General features: G+C 39.0%; 1 protein-coding gene across 2 annotated transcripts in view; it reads right to left on the minus strand.

The window, feature by feature from the left end:
- Window positions 1–17,550, minus strand: part of EXOC4 (exocyst complex component 4) — an 819,820-nt gene that overhangs the window by 789,021 nt on the left and 13,249 nt on the right. For both annotated transcript variants that reach the window (XM_012473980.2, XM_012473981.3), the window contains exon 2: window positions 12,883–13,072. In XM_012473980.2, coding sequence (XP_012329403.1) covers window positions 12,883–13,072 — 190 coding nt within the window. The remainder of the gene's footprint in view (window positions 1–12,882; window positions 13,073–17,550) is intronic.

The raw sequence follows: 17,550 nt of genomic DNA on the forward strand, positions 1-17,550 counted from the left end.
ACAAACAATATCAAAATAAAAGGACATACCAAGGCTTTTTTTGCCTTACATTCTGAATATTAGATATTAAATAGGACAATCCCCACCACTCCTATAGATCTGCACAGTATAGTAACTAGCATTGGCAAAACATGGCAAAATAAAGGGGAGAGGAGAGGAATGGAGGAGGTAGTTGTGATGCACCTAATAGGAGTAAGTTTTTATTTGCTCCCCTAATTGAAAATTTTCAATTTTTTCAACATGAAAAAATTTTAAAAACCATGATCTTTCAAAATTCACAGAACTACTTTCATATATTTTTGATAGTCCTCACATGTATTTTTATTTAAATTCGAGTCTAATATTTCTTTACAGTTTTGTTTCTGGTTTTTGTTTGAGGTAACATTTACCACATGAAGACATCTCAAGTATATCACGTGGTAAGTTTTGGCAAATGCACACACCTGTATAATCCAAACCTTCATCAATACATGGGACACATGCATCACCGCAGAGAGTTTACCATATTTTTGATAACTGAAAATCTATATTCTTCATCTACAAGATTTGGTATAGTGAGGAAAATATTTACTGACACTATACTTCTGGTGATTACAAAACTATATTTCAATACTTACCCAACAAGCATGGAAAATATGAAGACAAAATGCTAAGATTAAAAGGTTTCTTGAGAAAGTACTTAATCCCTTCCTACAACTTCTTGACAACACCTAAATCATGCTTCTATGAAACTCTCCCATGTTTAAAAAAAAAAAAAAAAAAAGTCTTGAATAAGAAGACCTTGTAACCTCTCTTAATAAGTATAATAGACAGATTATTGATTTCGGGGGGAGGGGGTCATAGACCCTAAAGAAGATGATTCCAATGATTCTACTCCTTCCTGCAATCCTACCAAAGTAATAGCAAAGAAACTTTTTAAGCATAAAAAGAGAGAACAGAGAGGAAGAACAGCAAATAAGAGATGGTAACAAAACTGTGGAAACTAGCAAGAAGATGGACAGTAGCAACTAAATTAGCAGGCAAGAGAAATCTGAAAATCTTAGCCTGGAGTAGGATTTGCTAACACTAAAAAGGAGGCACCAAATACACTAAAGGCAGAGGTACTGGCTTAAAAGTTTCTATAGGAGTATTTTGAGCCCAAAATCGCCATCAAGCCACACACATGGGTAATTCCCTCCCCACAGCATTGGCCAAATCAGGAGCAAATGAATTTGAAAGGTTCTAGACAAAGAAATGCCAGGCATGGGTGAGGGGAGGGCATGAGACAGAAAACAGAAGGATGAAGTCAAAGTGGGACCTATTCAACAGTATGATCCTCAGCCCCCAGGGACCCTCTGTCTTCGTCAAACAGTTAGGCTCCAAAACACTGGCAGCTTGACTTTTCACCCCAACACAGGGGACATATGGCTTCTCCCTTGGGAAAGTGAACTGGTCCAAGTGAAAAGATCTATACAGATAGTGACATCTGAGGTTTCAATAAAGTAACTGCTGAGTCCCTACCCAATCATTATAGACAAGCTCCATAGCACATTCTGAGCTTCCAATCAGCTTTGTAGTGCCTGCCTCTTACACACAAAGGGTTAGCCAAGGATCACCAGACATTCACAGAAAGCCTGCAAAATGGAATGACAGGAATCAAAATAAAAAAAAATTACTGAAGCCGGACATGAGGGAACAGAAACTATGCAGGAAATAGAATTTTTGTTAAACTATAATTAACATCCTTAGGAAAAATAAAAGAAGCTATTACATAAATTAAACAAAGACAGGATGATATAAACATTTTCAAGAAATGAAAAACAACTCTTAGAAATTAAAACTGAAATTTTTTAAATCCAATAGAAAGGTTAGAAGGTATCCTTGAGGAGGAAATTTCCAAACAGGAAAACATCAAAAAATGAGATAGAAGGTAAAACTAAACAAGGGGATTGATCCAAAAGGTCCAACACTTACCAGATAGGAGTTCCAAGGAAGGAAAAGTGGGAAAAAAGTGGGGTGGAGAAAAATAGTTTTAAATAAATTAAATAATTTTTTTTAAAACTGCCTGCCCAGTACAGTGTCTTATTATAATCCCAGCACTTTGGGAGGCCAATGTAGAGGACTGCTGGAGCTCAGGAGTTCAAGACTAGCCTTGGCAAAACAGGGAGACCCTGTCTCTACAATAAATTCAAAAATCAGCCAGGTATAATGGCACTGTAGTCCCAGCTATTCAAGAGGTTGAGTCAGGAGGATCACTAGAGCCTGGGAGATTGAGACTGCTGAGAGCCATTATCGTGCCACTGCACTCCGGCTTAGGCAACAAAGCAAGACCCCAGTTTTTGTTGTTGTTGTTTTTAAAGAAGAAAGAAAAAAAAAAATGCCAGAATGAAAGACACGAGTTTTCAGATTGAAAAGGCACACCACGTGCTCAAGAAAATGGAAGGCAAAAAGACTCAAGCCAGGACACATTATTCTGGCATGTAATAACACAAGACATAAAGAGACAATCATAAAAGCTGTCAAAGAAAAAAAGGAAAAAAACAGAACCTATACAAAGCCTTGTGAATCCAAATGACATCGGATTTCTCTCAGCAGCAACATTAAAAGCTATAAAACAAAAAAATGATATACTTTCAAAATTTTAAGACAGAATTGTTCCCCAGAAGAACTATCAATCAAATATGAGGAAAGAATAAAGACATTTTCAGGCATGCAAGCTCTCAAAAACTCAACTTTATATGCACCGTATCTCAGCAAACTACTGAAGAATGTATTCCAACACTACAAGAGAAAACCGAAGAGAAACAAGGGATCTAGGAAATGCAATACAGAAGAAAGGCAACAGGACTATCCAATCAGTAACTTCAGGAAAACAACAACACAATTGCACAAGAGAAAACATAATCACCATGCGCTGTATGGCTCGGATGTAAATATTAGTGTAGTTATAAAAAGGTAAGCACTGATCATCTATTTAACCAAAACTAGAATACAACTACATAGAGAGGATGAAGAAAGAGGATGTGGTGGGATGGGGGAGAGATTGGGAAGGGAGCTAACTCCTCATCTTCCATAGTTGGAAGCTAATATACAATGTTTAAAATAAAAAACACAGCACAAGCACACTATTAGAAACAGAAATACCTAAAACAGAAAAACTGAAAGAGTAAAAGTCAGCATCTCTGAGATGTTGGAACTGGGACTGATACAGGATTAGGCAGCGGAGTCCAGGCTTGTATCATCATTTGTGATTTTATTTGACTTTTAAACATATCACTCAAAGCCATTCCTAGATTCCACCGGAGTTCTTAGTCTCTGGGTTAAGAACTCCAGCTATTAAATCATTCCATTTTAAATTTTTTTTTTTTTTTTTTGAGATGAAGTCTTGCTCTCTCACCAGGCTGGAGCACAGTGGCGCAATTTTGGCTCACTGCAACCTCCACCTCTTGGGTTCAAGCAATTCTTCTGCCTCAGCCTCCCGAGTAGCTGGGACCTACAGACATGCACCACCACGCCCAGATAATTTTTTTTCTATTTTTAGTAGAGACGGGATTTCACCATATTGGCCAGGCTGGTCTCAAACTCCTGACCTCGTGATCTGCCTGCCTCAGCCTCACAAAGTGCTGGGATTACAAGTGTGAGCCACCCCACCTGGCTCCATTTTAAATTTTAGCTTAAATCTGTTAGAATCTGACTTCTGATAGCCTACTCCTTGCTACTATAATTATCAGCTTTTTCCTCTATGTGTAATGGTTACTGAGGAAACAGTTAAAAATAAATTTTATGTCATACAACACCCAACCAGGCTCTTGATCAGAGTGGGGAACAAACTTACAGGGTGTCAGTGTAAACTCCTATCTGACTGTCAGCTTGGCAAACTCCTATCTGATTGGAAAAAGACAACTGTGGCATTTCACACTAGGATATATACAAGGTAATCAGCTCAATTCTAACTGTTGCTTACTACATGGAAGGAAAGGTGAAGTCAAATTTATGGGGGAAAAAAATGGCATCAGGCTGTGTAGAAAATGACATCACCAAAATTCTCTAAACCGCAGTAACAAAGCTACAAACCAACAAAACTACAGGAACTTTTAATACTAAATTGCCCTGAGGCTTCTGCTTTATGATTAGAAAGTCACAGACATGAAAAATGTTTTTTTTAAAAATTGGGGGAGATCAAGCACGGTGGCTTACCCTGTAATCCCAGCACTGGGAGGTCAAGGAGGGCAGATACCTGAAGTCAGATTTCAAGACTAGCCTGGCCAACACGGTGAAACCTTGTGTCTACTAAAAATAAAATAATTAGCCGGGCGTGGTGGCACACGCCTGTAGTCTCAGCTACTCAGGAGGCTGAGGTAAAAGAATCGCTTGAACCTGGGAGGCAGAAGATGCAGTGAGCCAAGATCGCACCACTGCACTTCAGCCTGGGTGACAGAATGAGACTCTGTCTCAAAAAACAAAAACAAAAAAAACTCGGGGGATAAGGTCAGTCAGCCACAAAAAGGAAGAAACATGAGGAATCTCAAAAACATTATGCTGGCTAGGGGAAGGATAGCATTAGGAGAAATACCTAATGTAGATGACGGGTTGACGGGTGCAACAAATCACCACGGCGTGTGTATACCTATATAACAAACCTACACGTTCTGCACATGTACCCCAGAACTTAAAGTATAATAAAAAAAATTATGCCAAGCAAAAGAAGCTAGACACAAAAGAGGGCATAATGTATAAGTTCCAGAAGAGGCAAAACGAATCCATAGTGCCAGAATTCAAATCAGTAGTTGATTGGAACAGGATGTGAGAGAGAACTGACCGCAAAGAGGCAGGAAAGAATTCCAGGGTGATGGTAACACATTCAGGGATATATACATTTGCCAAAACTCATTGCACTGCACTTTCAAAATATGTGCATTTTACTGTATGTAAACTATACCTCAAAAAAGATGGAAAATGCAGCCACTATGGAAAATAGTATGGAGGTTCCTCAAAACATTAAAAAATAGAACTACCATATGATCCAGTAATCTCACTACAGGGTCTCTATCAAAAGGAATTGAAATCAGTATGTCAAAGATATATCTGCACTCCCATGATCACTGCAGGCTAAGTGTCCATCAACAGATGAATAAAGAAAATATGGTATAAACACAATGGAATACTATTCAGAATTTAAAAAGAAGGAAATCTGTTCGGGCGCGGTGGCTCACACCTATAACCCCACCACTTAGGGAGGCTAAGGTGGGTGGATCACTTGAGCCCAGGGGTTTGAGATCAGCCTGGGCAACCTGGTGAAAACTCATCTCTATAAAAAATACAAAAAATTAGCTGGACATAGTGGCATGTACCTGTGGTCCCAGATACCAGGAAGACCAAGGTGGGAGGATCACCTGAGCTCAGTAAATCGAGGCTACAGTGAGCCAAGATCGAGGCACTGTACTCCAGCCTGTGAAACAGAGTGAGACCCTGTCTCAAAAAAAAAAAAAAAGAAAGAAAGAAACTCTTGTCTTTTGCAACAACATGTATGAACCTGGAGGACATTAAGTTAAGTGAAATCAGCCTGACACAGAGAGATGACTATTGCATGATTTTCCTTATATGTAGAATCTAAAAAATTCAAACTCATAAAAGCAGAAAGTAGAGCAGTCATTACCAGGGGCTTGGGGTGAGAGGATGGGTTGAGAAGATGTTGATCAAATAACATAATACTTCAGTTAGACGAGAGAAGTAAGTTCAAGAAACCCATTGTACAATATGATGACTACAGCTAATAACAATGTATTGTATGCTTAAGAATGGATAAAAGGGTAGATTCTAAGTATTCTCACCACAAATAACTGACAAGCATGTGAGGTGATGTGTATGTTAATTAGCTTGATTTAGTCATTACACAGCGTCGACATATTTCAAAACACCATGCTGTATACAATATATGTAATTTTTATTTGCCAATTTTTAAAAATTAAAAAATGAAGGTTTTTTTTAAATGGGGAAGATGAAACAGGGCTATACCCATCAATGAATAATAACATTCAAATCTTAGAAAAGTGCCACATTTGACGGAAACATTTATTTTTCAAAACTCTGTTCTTTTATAAATGTGATGACAGTATTTTCATTTCATTCTATTTAATTTATAAGGATAATTAAGATTGAAAAATTATGTTACTCTGTTTCTTCCTTAAACAAATCTATGAAAAGTCAGCTTGTTCAAGCCATGACATCAAATCAGGGACAAATTTCCTTTTCTTTCTCAGAGGTTTAGTAACTTTACAGTTGCTCATGATCACCTGTTCAGCAATAGCTAAAATTTCACAAAAACTGCAAGTCACCCTAACTAGAGACTATTAGAAAAAGAGAAAAGAAAGAACACAGGGCCCAAGAGGCTATTGTGAATAGAAATACGAGACGATACAGACAGCAGAGAAGTTGAAATTTTTGCAGCCCTCTCTAGGGAAAGATAAAGGAGTGAGAAAAGCTAATGGGGCCTTTGAATAACACTCCCTTAGCATTTGCAAGAGGAAGACCAGAGATATATATAGTGAGAGGGGCTGATGGACACAGGTCTGGGGAAGTGAATGGAAGGCTGTAACTTTAAAATCATAAAATCAGAAGAGTACTAAATTTGGGCCAGGAATTACAGGTTCATGCCTATAATCCCAGAATTTTGGGAGGCCAAGTTGGGCAGATTACCTGAGATCTGGAGCTCAAAACCAGCCTGGCCAACATGGTGAAACCCCATCTCCACTAAAAAATACAAATAATAGCCAGGCATGGTGGTGGGTGCCTACAATCCCAGCTACTTGGGAGGCTGAGGCAGGAGAATCACGTGAACCTGGGAGGCAGAAGTTGCAGTGAGCCAAGATCACACCATTGCACTCCAACTTGGGCACCAGAGCAAGACTCTGTTTCCAAAAAAAAAAAAAAGTACTGAATTTGGATCAAGAAAAAGATAAAAAAGGGAAGGAATGCCTCTGAGTATACATATTATCTGTAATAAAATACAATAAATATGCAAACAGCTCATTGAAACTATAGACTAGAAATGTCCTGAAAAGTTCTCTATGAGTCAAGGATAGTAAATGAAAATCAATGTGTTGACATTATTCTTAATTTTAAAAGTATAAAATATTGAGATGTCTTGTTTTTTGTTGAATTTTGTTGGCAAAAGTAAATCTACATAAAAGCATTATCATAGGTTTTCTCCTGCTGTAAGAGACCAACCCAATTTTTTCCATGGAGTCTTATAGAAAGCGCCTAGAAAGAACGAATCTCGGAAATACCATTCACTGTTCTGTTTAAAAGCCTTTTAGAACTACAGATTATTTTTAAACTACCTTCAATCTTTTATTGCCCATACTTTCTTTCCCTGGGTTTTTTCAGCTGCCATTCTAAGGCCTGAAATTCTGAGAAGCTCCCCTCAACCCTTTCCAATACCTTCCTTTGAGCTGCAGAGCCTGAATGAATACAGTACACAAATACACACGCACCTGAACTTAATGGAAAGAAAGATCACCTCATGGTTCCTGCAACTGCATTAATGCCCTCTAGAGTGCTGTACACATTTAAAATTGTATCTCATTATTACCCACTGTTTAGCACATACATTTCTAGAAACCCAAAGGCCTTCTTCCCTTTCTCATACAAGCAGCTAGAATTTTCCATCTTGTATTTGGGCTGTAAATAACTTCCTACCAAACCATGTTGTTCAACTAGGACATTTTTTATATTAAGGCTATTCCTCATTCTAATTCTACCTTTCAAGGTATACTCCCATTTAAAAGCCAAAATTATTTTAGATACATATTAAATAATGAATGTTTCAATACTCAATGATTAAGCCCGCCCTAACAACTTCACATGAATAATCACGTATAGTTACTTCTCATTATAGCCAAGAACAATGAGATTCAGAGCTTGATCTAGCACCAATAGGGCAGCCAAAATTGGGATGAAATGTTAAGTGTTTGTGTGCACATCACAACAAAGCCAAGTATCTCCCTTCAACCTACCCTGCTCCAGTGATAAGCATTAGACTATTTTGCATCTTTAAAGAAATCTGAGGTCATCTCATTCACCTAGTACACCATAGAGAAACATACCAATTCATTTGGCCCAAGTCCCCAATTTGTATCAACTCACATCCATCTATTTTGGTGCTGCTGCTATAATAAGCTGCTATAATAAGAGACATTGGCAGAACCCATGGAATCGGAGGTTTTCCAACACAGTAACATCTCATTTTGAGAAATTTTACAATGCATTCAAAAGTAATACAAATGCCCAGTTATTCTGCTTATTGTCCACATTACTTGATCTGATCAATTGTACATGGTATCAAGGCTGAGCTTATGAGCCTTCCATGAGACCTAGTCTCTGTAAAAAAAAAATATTTTTAATTAGCTAGGCATGGTGGCAAGCGCCTGTAATCCCAGCTACTCAAGAGGCTGAGGCAGGAGGATCCCTTGAGTCTAGGAGTTTGAGGCTGCAAAGAGCTATGATGGCACCACTGCACTCCAGCCCAGACAACAGAGACAGACGGACGGACAGACAGATGGAAGGACGGAGAGAGACAGAGAGGCAGGGAGGGAGGGAAGGAGGGAAGGAAAGGAAGGAAGGAAAAGAAAGAAGTAATTTTTTTAAAAAAAGCTTCGACTATCAGAAAAGAAAGTTAAATCCATATGTCAGCTCATATGTATCCTCAAAAACATAGAATCTACCAATATAATATAAATCAATGTATAAAAGTAATGGTAAAAAATGAGACATGTAGGCCAGGCACAGTGGCTCACACCTGTAACCCCAGCACTTTGAGAGGCCAAGGCAGGGGATCATTTGTGGCCATGAGTTTGAGACCAACATGGGCAACACAGGGAGAAAAAAAAATCTGTAAAAGTCTCTGCAAAAAAAGAAAAAAAAAATCAAAAAATTAGCCAGGCTTGATGGAACACACCTATGGTCCCAACTATTCAGGAGGCTGAGGCAAGAGGATCACCTGAGCCTGGGAGGTTGAGGCTACAGTGACTCATGATAATGCTACTGCACCCCAGCCTGGGTGATGGAGAGAGACCCTGTCTCAAATGGGAAGCATAAACAGTTCTGTGGTTTGAAGCTTTAAAAGGTGACAATGGACAAATATGAACATCTTCATCTGCCTTGGTTCCCACTGAAATCTATTCCCAGCACAGCAGCTGGATTGGGCCTTTTAAAATGTTAACCACATCATGTCATTCCTGTGCCCAAAACCTTACAACGATCATTTTTCCCCTTATACTCAGAGTTAAAAATCAATGTCTTTCCAGTGACCTACAAGACCCTATGTGACTTCCATCCACCCATCCACCACACCACACCACATGCCCTAGCTCTCTCGTCTCTCTCCTGCCATCTCTCCCCATGCCTCATTTTGCTTCAGCCTCGCCAACCACCATGCTGTTGCTGCTCCAAACCTCCAATCATGCCCCTGCCTTAGGACCTGGACACCTGCTTCCTTTCTTCCTGAAGTGTTCTTCCTGACACTCTCCCTAACCTCCTTTAGGTATTAGCTCACATGGGAACTCAGTGAAGCCTTTTCTGTCCAACCCAGCTAAAACAGCAACTCCTAGTCTCCCTTCCTTGCAGGGTGGGAGTGGGGAGTGGGGGACATGGCGGGGGGTGTGGGGGTGTGTGTAGCACTTCTTACCAACTGCTATACCACACTTTACTTATATATTCATTTACAATCTGGAGTCTGTCTCCCCTGATTAGAACGTAAACTCCACAAGGACAGAAATGTTTGTGTTTTCTTCACTTCTATACCCTAAAATCTAGAACAATCCTCAGCACAAAGCAGACACTCGATACACAGACACTACATAAATGTTGTTAAACATTATCTATTTGTTGGTTTTCTATCCTCTTATTTGCACATAAGCTCCATGAGGACAAGAACTGCTGTTTCCCACTTGTGCAGTCCTAGCACCTAAAACATAACCAGCAATGTAGCAGCCACTCGACAAATACTTGCTGCATGAATCCTTATTCATCTGGCAGAGAACAGAAAGAAAATTTCAACTCAGATCTACACATTCTCAGCATCTTGCTGGGCTCTGAGATAACGTAGCCCAATCATTACTGAATCATCCATGTTTTCACTTTTAAAAAAATGCATACCTGTATTTCATATATAATCCAAAGTGCAATTAAAAACCAAAAATGACAGGAAAAGATTAGTGAGAAAACATCAGTGTTTCCTTGGTGATAAGAAATGGACTGTCATGGTACAAAATCGTCAAATTATGCAACAAAAACAAATTCATTTTCATTGTCCCCCAACACTTTTATTTACACATTAATCAATTATTAAAGGCTCTTTTGAAAAGAGCTTTGACCCTTTCTCTTCCCAGTATTGAAGCTAATTCATAACCCAGAATAATATGACATTTACTTTCTTGACAACTATCAGATATAATAAAGTTTTGTTATTTTCTCAAAACTCTGGCATACTGAAAATGAGGATGGTAAGAAACGTGGCTACTAAAACAAAATGTGAAATGATCAAGACAAAGCTCTTTTTCAATATCAGGCAAACATTCTTTGTTTGCAGCAAAGATGCTATCGACTCAGAGTGATGGGAAGCAAAGCAGAAATCACTGCTGGTGCTTCCCATGAGATTAGGACAAAGTCCTTTCAGTCAACCAGACTAATCAGAAAACACAAATACCATGAGGTCCTTCGCCTTTGCTGTGATTACCCGAGGCAAAGCCAGAAGGTCAGCAGCTCTATACATTCATGGTCTGACCCCTCTTGAGCTTAGAATATTAGGTCAAAATGGACTACGGTTTACTTTAAATCTAGAGCAAGTGATCTATAGCTTTACCTAGTTTCACAGATAAATCCATAGGATGAACTCAGCACTTATAAAGGCAAAGAATTACAGTATTCCTTTCAAAAATGCCCAGTTACAGCTGGGCGTGGTGGTGTTTGCCTGTAATCCCAGCTACTCAGGAGGCTGAGGCAGGAGAATCGCTTGAACCCAGGAGGCGGAGGTTGCGGTGAGCTGAGATCATGCTATTGCACCCCAGCCTAGGCAACAAGAGCAAAATTCCATCTCAAAAAAACAAAAACAATGCCCAGTTAATTTTAAAATGTAAAGAGGTCAACACATGGCTTCCAAAAAGGTTAAGAGCATACTAATTCTGGAACTAGACTGTTTGAAGCTGAAAGTCACATATCATCAGTATTTGTAGAAGCATAATTTATGTATCTGCTTATAAAATCATAATGTAAGGTCTCATGGACAGAAAACAAAACATGAAGATGCCATATGCACAGCTATTTCTGGGCAGATACAGGCCAGGCAGTCCTCTAACCAATCTCATAGCACAGGGCAGCTAATTTTAAACCATGCATCCCTAAGTACCACAATGGTAGTGGGGGAACAAGCATGAAGCGTTGGACCTCTCACCCCAAAACCAAATAAGAGAAGAGCATTGATCTCTTAATGTCTAATATGCTGGTATTCTGCAAAATATCATAGTAAAAAAAAAAAAAAAAAAAAGGTTTCTGTTGCTTTAAAAATGCCTGAAAAACTGCAGCAAAGGCTTTAGAATAAGGGAGACCAGAGTTCAAATTACAAATTCATTGAGAGATAATTAGACATAATCATGCCTTGCAAAGAATCAGTGTTCATAAGTGGTAGCAATCATTGTTATTTATCACAGGGTAGTACTAAAAGGTATTAAAGGAGTGATCTCAAAATACACAACTAAGAACCACATAACTTCAATGTTACACTACATAACCCTTATTTGATCAGTTCATCCTCTGGCCAATTATGAAAATACTCCTTACAAACCCATTTTATCCTTTACTAAAGGATATAGTAAAGGATACTATACTAAAGGATATTTTACTAAAGGCATAGTACAGGGAAGGAACAAGGAGGGGTGGGAGGAGAGAGAGAGAGAGAGAGAGAGAAAGAATGGGGGGGAAAGAAGAGGAGAAGAAAGAGAAAAAGGAAGAAAGATAACAAGAATAAAAAATAAGAAACTGTTCCAAAACATGAAAAGAAAATTACAAAATAAAATTTAATACACACTAGTCACAACTAAAGCATGATATTCAAGAATTTTGGTTTTTAGCCAGGCATGGTGGGTCACACCTATAATCACAGCACTTTGGGAGACTGAGGCAGGAAGACTGCTTGAGCCCAGGAGTTCAAGGCTTCAGTGAGGCACCACTGCACTCCAGCCTGGGCAACAGAGCAAGGCTCCATTTCTATTCAAAAAAAAAAAAAAAAAAAAACTGTTTTCCTAAACATTTCATTATATTTTTAAATAATTTGTAGGTTAAATTTTCTTCACTTCACAAAAAATACCAAGAATCTGTAATAATTGCAGACAAATCACAACCAGCTTCAATGTAGGAGATATACTCTCTTATGTGGTTTGGATTCTGATAAAAGGGTATTCAACTGGCTGCCCTCCAATTCATGTAAGTGTAAATAGGTTGGCCATTAAGATTCAGAACAGGCATTGACTCAACAGTCAGAATATTATGCTTTGTTGTTTAGACGTGTGAAGTACAGGAATAATTGCTAGAATGAGAATGGAGAATAAGAGGGCCAGTACACCTCCTAGTTTGTCAGGGATGGATTGTAAGACACAAGCAAGGGGAGGCCATCACATTGCAGTGAGAAGTAACGCAAAACCAAGGATAAGACACAGGGGAGAGGAGAAGTCAGCGGAGGATGCCTTCTGTGATCTTTCCCAGCCAGGCTTTCCAGATAACCTGCAGAAAAGTGGCATTTTGAATCAATTCTTAAGAACCATTAGCCACTACTATGGCTCCTCTCCAAGCCGCAACACCTATACTGACAGGAAGTGTTGCCATCACTAGACAAGAAGAAAGGAGGAATACCTGCTTTATTTTATTTCGGGAGTTAGTGATGCGCTCTGTGATGCTCTGGTAGGTGCGAATGGCTGTCGTCAATTCTGTGTAGTGCTGCACAATCAATTCATCCAGGTCCCGGTCACATTTCTCGTAGGCTTCTTCAAGGCGACCCTTCTCATTTTCCCTATCTTCAACATCGTCACTAGTAGACAGAGTCCTGGTGAAGGCAGAGAGTACATGAAGTTGAGTAAACTTAAAATGCAAAAGAAAGTTGACTTAGTCCAGATGCTAGGACATTCATCTTACTAAATGGGAAATGAAATAAGTTACCAACAGAAAACACAAAACTTCCTCCACAGTAAATTCCAATAGCCCATCTAAGTGGATTTGTTGTTGCCTATCCAAGGGGTCCTTCTCTTCACCTGTGTCATGGGCACTAGAACTGATTTTAATCAGACAGTGGGCAGGCAATGAACTGTTCAAGAGACTGGGTAACTCTTGATTTGAGTGAACGGTTGTAATTCCTAATAATTCCATTCTCCTTATCAGTGACAAGTCTAGTCAATGAGATGGACCTAAGGAAGTACTAGGAACAATTTTCTGCAAGAATAATAACAAGAAAAGGTCTCTTTCCCAACCCTATATGTCACTGTACAAAGGTAAGATACTCAAGACACTTCAGCCATGTTACAACCATGAAAGGAAAAGCCAAGAGGAATGCCAAGCTACCACTATGTCCTTGGCCATCAAAGCAGCCAGCCCTGTAGCTGCCTTACCTCAGGACTTCTTAGGGGAGATAATAAATATCCATTGTTTAAGTCATTTTCAATTGCTCTTCTTTCATACATAGCTGAAAGCACAGTAACTGATAAAATACACTGAGGAAGCACCTTCCAAACAGCTCATTTGAATGACCTGAATTTGGTATGGAGCCCCCAGCAATCTGGAAATAAGGTCATATTAATTCTAAAATCTCTTACAACAGCAGTCATCCAAGACATCCTACAGGACAGTTCCTGCACTCACTCGTCTTCAAACAGCACTAACAAGATTGATATGAATCAACAATAAGCAGGGAATGAGATATACTTATTAAAAATATTTCAATAACTTCATTTGATACATGGACCACAGATCTTTGTTTCCTCTACTATCTTTCTCAGATAATTTTTTTTAATTTAGTATTGTAATCATTAACAAAGGAACCTTTTCCTCTTATCTGTTGGCTGTGGTAATTTAGAGTTTCATTAAATTCCCTCAGATTTGTCAGCTTATACATTCAGTCTAGTTTATTTCATTTATCTTTTTTAATTTAGGGAGGGGGATATTTTAGGTTCTATGATGGATGCCATCAATTATAAGTCCATCATTAGAACTGCTTTCAGAGATGGTCTGTCAGCAAATCAATCACATATCCACTTCTAGATATTTGCAAGCAAAATACTGTACAACAATCTGCTCTGAACTGTCATTTAGAGCAAACGATCTTAACTCATGAGCGACACAATATATAAAACTTCTTTTCCAATTTATGGGGAAATTCAAGGCAGTCTTTGACTTCAATCTAACCTCCAAAAAGAATTTTACAATTTTTTTTTTAGGTGTTAGGGATGCTAAAAGATCAGCTATATCATGAATAGGGGTGGGGAGAGGGCAGGAACAAAGGCAATGAAGGGAAAGGCAAAAGCCACTAAGGACAGTGCGGGATGCTCGGGAAAGCAACACTACTGGATACCTCAAGACTTGATTTAAAGCCTTTACATGAGAGATCCTGCCTCCTCATCTGCAAACTGGTGCCCCTAAACCAGACTACTTCCAAAGTTTCTTGCAGGTACAGAATACCACCCAAGTGCTGGACTATTAGAGTAAATCAGAGTGGGGAATGTAAGTGAAACTGGGCTTCAAAGATAGAGCTACCAAGATTACTTGCAATATTTGGGTACAGAGCAGCTTAGCATGTATCGTGTCTTCTTGTTTCAATGATACACAACTTTGCTCTTTAAATCTGAAAACTTCCAGGCTGTTAATCTAAAGTAAAGCACAATCAGAAAATGCCTTCAATTTATCAACTGTCCCAAAGGTAAGAGTTGCTAGCTGTTTAACTCTATTATTTCCCCTTGTAACAGCAGTCACGGAATTGTCAAAGCTACATTAGATCAGTTTGCCATCTTTACAAGGCTTTTCATGATTTCCACTCCACTACCATTTGTAGAAAAAAAAAATATGCCAAACATTTCACATTGTTTACCTTAACTAGTTAGAATTACCATTAAGGAAAATGTCAGGCCCAGCGAGGACACCTTTGCTGGCATCAGCTGACACTGTTAACACATTACTGGATCATTAGGAGTTATTTAGGGAATAGAAAGGGTTACTAAAATGAAGATTAGAGAGTAAATTGGGTCTACAGGGAGTTCTGCCTCCTATTTTCCTTTTTTCAAGAAAATATTTATGTAAGAAATATCCTGTGCCAGGTTTGCCCACATTTGAAATGTATCCTCTTGATGTAAACTGGGATGAGTAACATTTTGTCTTTAGTGAAAAGTAATTACAGTACAGAACTCAGAGGGCAAAACTGTTAAAGCTTTTTTTTTTTTAATTAGAGAAAAGGAAGGCAGCAAGGATAATAAAAATAATAATAGTCTCTAATATTTAGAGAGGCTTACTAGCTGCCAGGAGCCAGCTGTGTTGCACATTTTATAGAATGTATGTTTAATCCTCGTAACAGGCCTTTGGAGTAAGTCCTGTTATTATTCCCTCCCCTCTTTTTACAGATGAAACAGCTGAGATTTGAAGAGGTTAAATTAATTTGCACCACCTCACACAACGAAGGTTAGGAATAGTATGGGGATTTAAAACTCAGGTTGGTCTGCTTTCAGATTGCGCTCATAACAGCTAGAGTGGGGTCTCTTCAGGCAGAGTAAAGCTGCCTGGGTTAGAATCGTGGCTCCATCATATTGACTACTCATGACCTTGGTAATGGCATCTTATTCTGCTCATCTATGAAGTGGAAATACTATGATACCTTCCACATAGGGTTGAGTGAGAATTAAATGAGATCAAACAAAGCTTGGTATGTCATTAGCACTCAACAAATGTTGGTTGTCATCATTAGCTATTATTGCTCTAGTAGTAACAGTAGTAATAGCAGCAGCAAAGGCAATAGCGTTTTTCCATAATATAATAAAAAGTACTTCTTCTGAAGACAAAAGTTAAAACCCCACCATTCCCAAATACTAGATAACTTAACTCTGGCCATTAGGTTTAAATTATCTGATTCTCACTTTATTCCTCCTTCATGTCTAGAATAGTGAAGGCTGAGATTTTATCCTACTCGCAAGCTAAGAGGGTAGCCACAGTTTCACAGATGCTGGCAGAAGACACAAAACTGGAGCTCCTAAACTCCTCAAGACTTGATCACACCCACAGCATAGCAATTGGAGTAAGTACAGCATGTTCACCTCAGTTCCCCTTGCCCCCAAGTCCCACAGGGGTTAGGCAGATGGGCCCAAAGAGAAGCCTGCCCACATAGGCAGCTCCTGGAGAAGAACCCTGAGCTCAGAAAATTGAATCTAAGCTCAGAGACTGGACTGGAAACACACCTGCCCCTTGTTCTGGAGGGAGAGACTATCTCTATCTTCCAAAGCTGTTTGCTAAACAAATGTCCTTGGCAAGATAATCTAAAACAAAGGGCAATTGGTGCTTGGCTCACAAGAACTTCAGAAACACAAGAGACCTGAGGTAAAGTCACTGGGTTCCTTCAAGGATTGAATGCATGGTGCCAAGCAACAGTAGGCAGTGAGTATTCATTTCCAAGCTCTGTTTTCTTTTCTGCAATATGAGACCAGAAATACAATGTCTCGGACAATAAATATTTGTCTGAGATAAATATTCAATAAAAATGAATAAATCATAGACCATAAAAGCATGAAAGAGCTGACTAATTCTAGGAGAAAGTTCTCATGCATGCTAGCAAATCCCAGCAAATTTCAGTGTGGGATTATCACTAGTCCCTTAACCTGAAGAGACAGCAGGGCAGAAGAGAACACTTGTCATTGAGCTCACCCCACCAGTCAAGTCATGACCTTCTCTTCAGCCTTCTAAGCCTCTGTGCAATGCAGAGCTCTATCAGCTCACAAAGCAATTCACTGCAATTTTGAACAGCTCTACTTATTATAAAGCCTTCTGTTAAAATAAAATCAGCCTCTTTATAAGTTCTACCCATTGATCCTAGTCCCATCTTTTTCTGTAATATAAAAAATGTCTATTCTTTCTTCCATACAATTTCCCTTTAAATGGTAAAGGACTCTCAATAGTTCTTTCTTGGGTTAAACACCTCCAATTTCTTCAACTGTTTCTTCCACACCATGACTTCCAGCAGCCCACCATCCTTCTTGCTTTCCTCTGAAGTCACCTCAAAAACAGGTAACACTCACATAGAACTTACTATGTGCCAGGCATTAATCTAAGTGGCTTACACATAATAATTCATGTATTCAGAACCAACCTTATGAGGTAGGTACCTGTATTATATGTCTGTTTTCGTGCTGCTGATAAAAACATACCTGAGGGGGGCAATTTACAAAAGAACGAGGTTTACTGGACAATTCCATGTGGCTGGGGAGGTCTCATAATCATGGCAGAAGGTAAAAGGAACATCTCATGTGGCAGCAGACAAGAGAAGAGAGCTTGTGC

This window comes from Aotus nancymaae, unplaced genomic scaffold (genome assembly GCF_030222135.1).
Source record: "Aotus nancymaae isolate 86718 unplaced genomic scaffold, 86718_ANA_hifiasm-v0.15.2.pri h1tg000002l, whole genome shotgun sequence".
NCBI classification, from domain to species: domain Eukaryota; kingdom Metazoa; phylum Chordata; class Mammalia; order Primates; family Aotidae; genus Aotus; species Aotus nancymaae.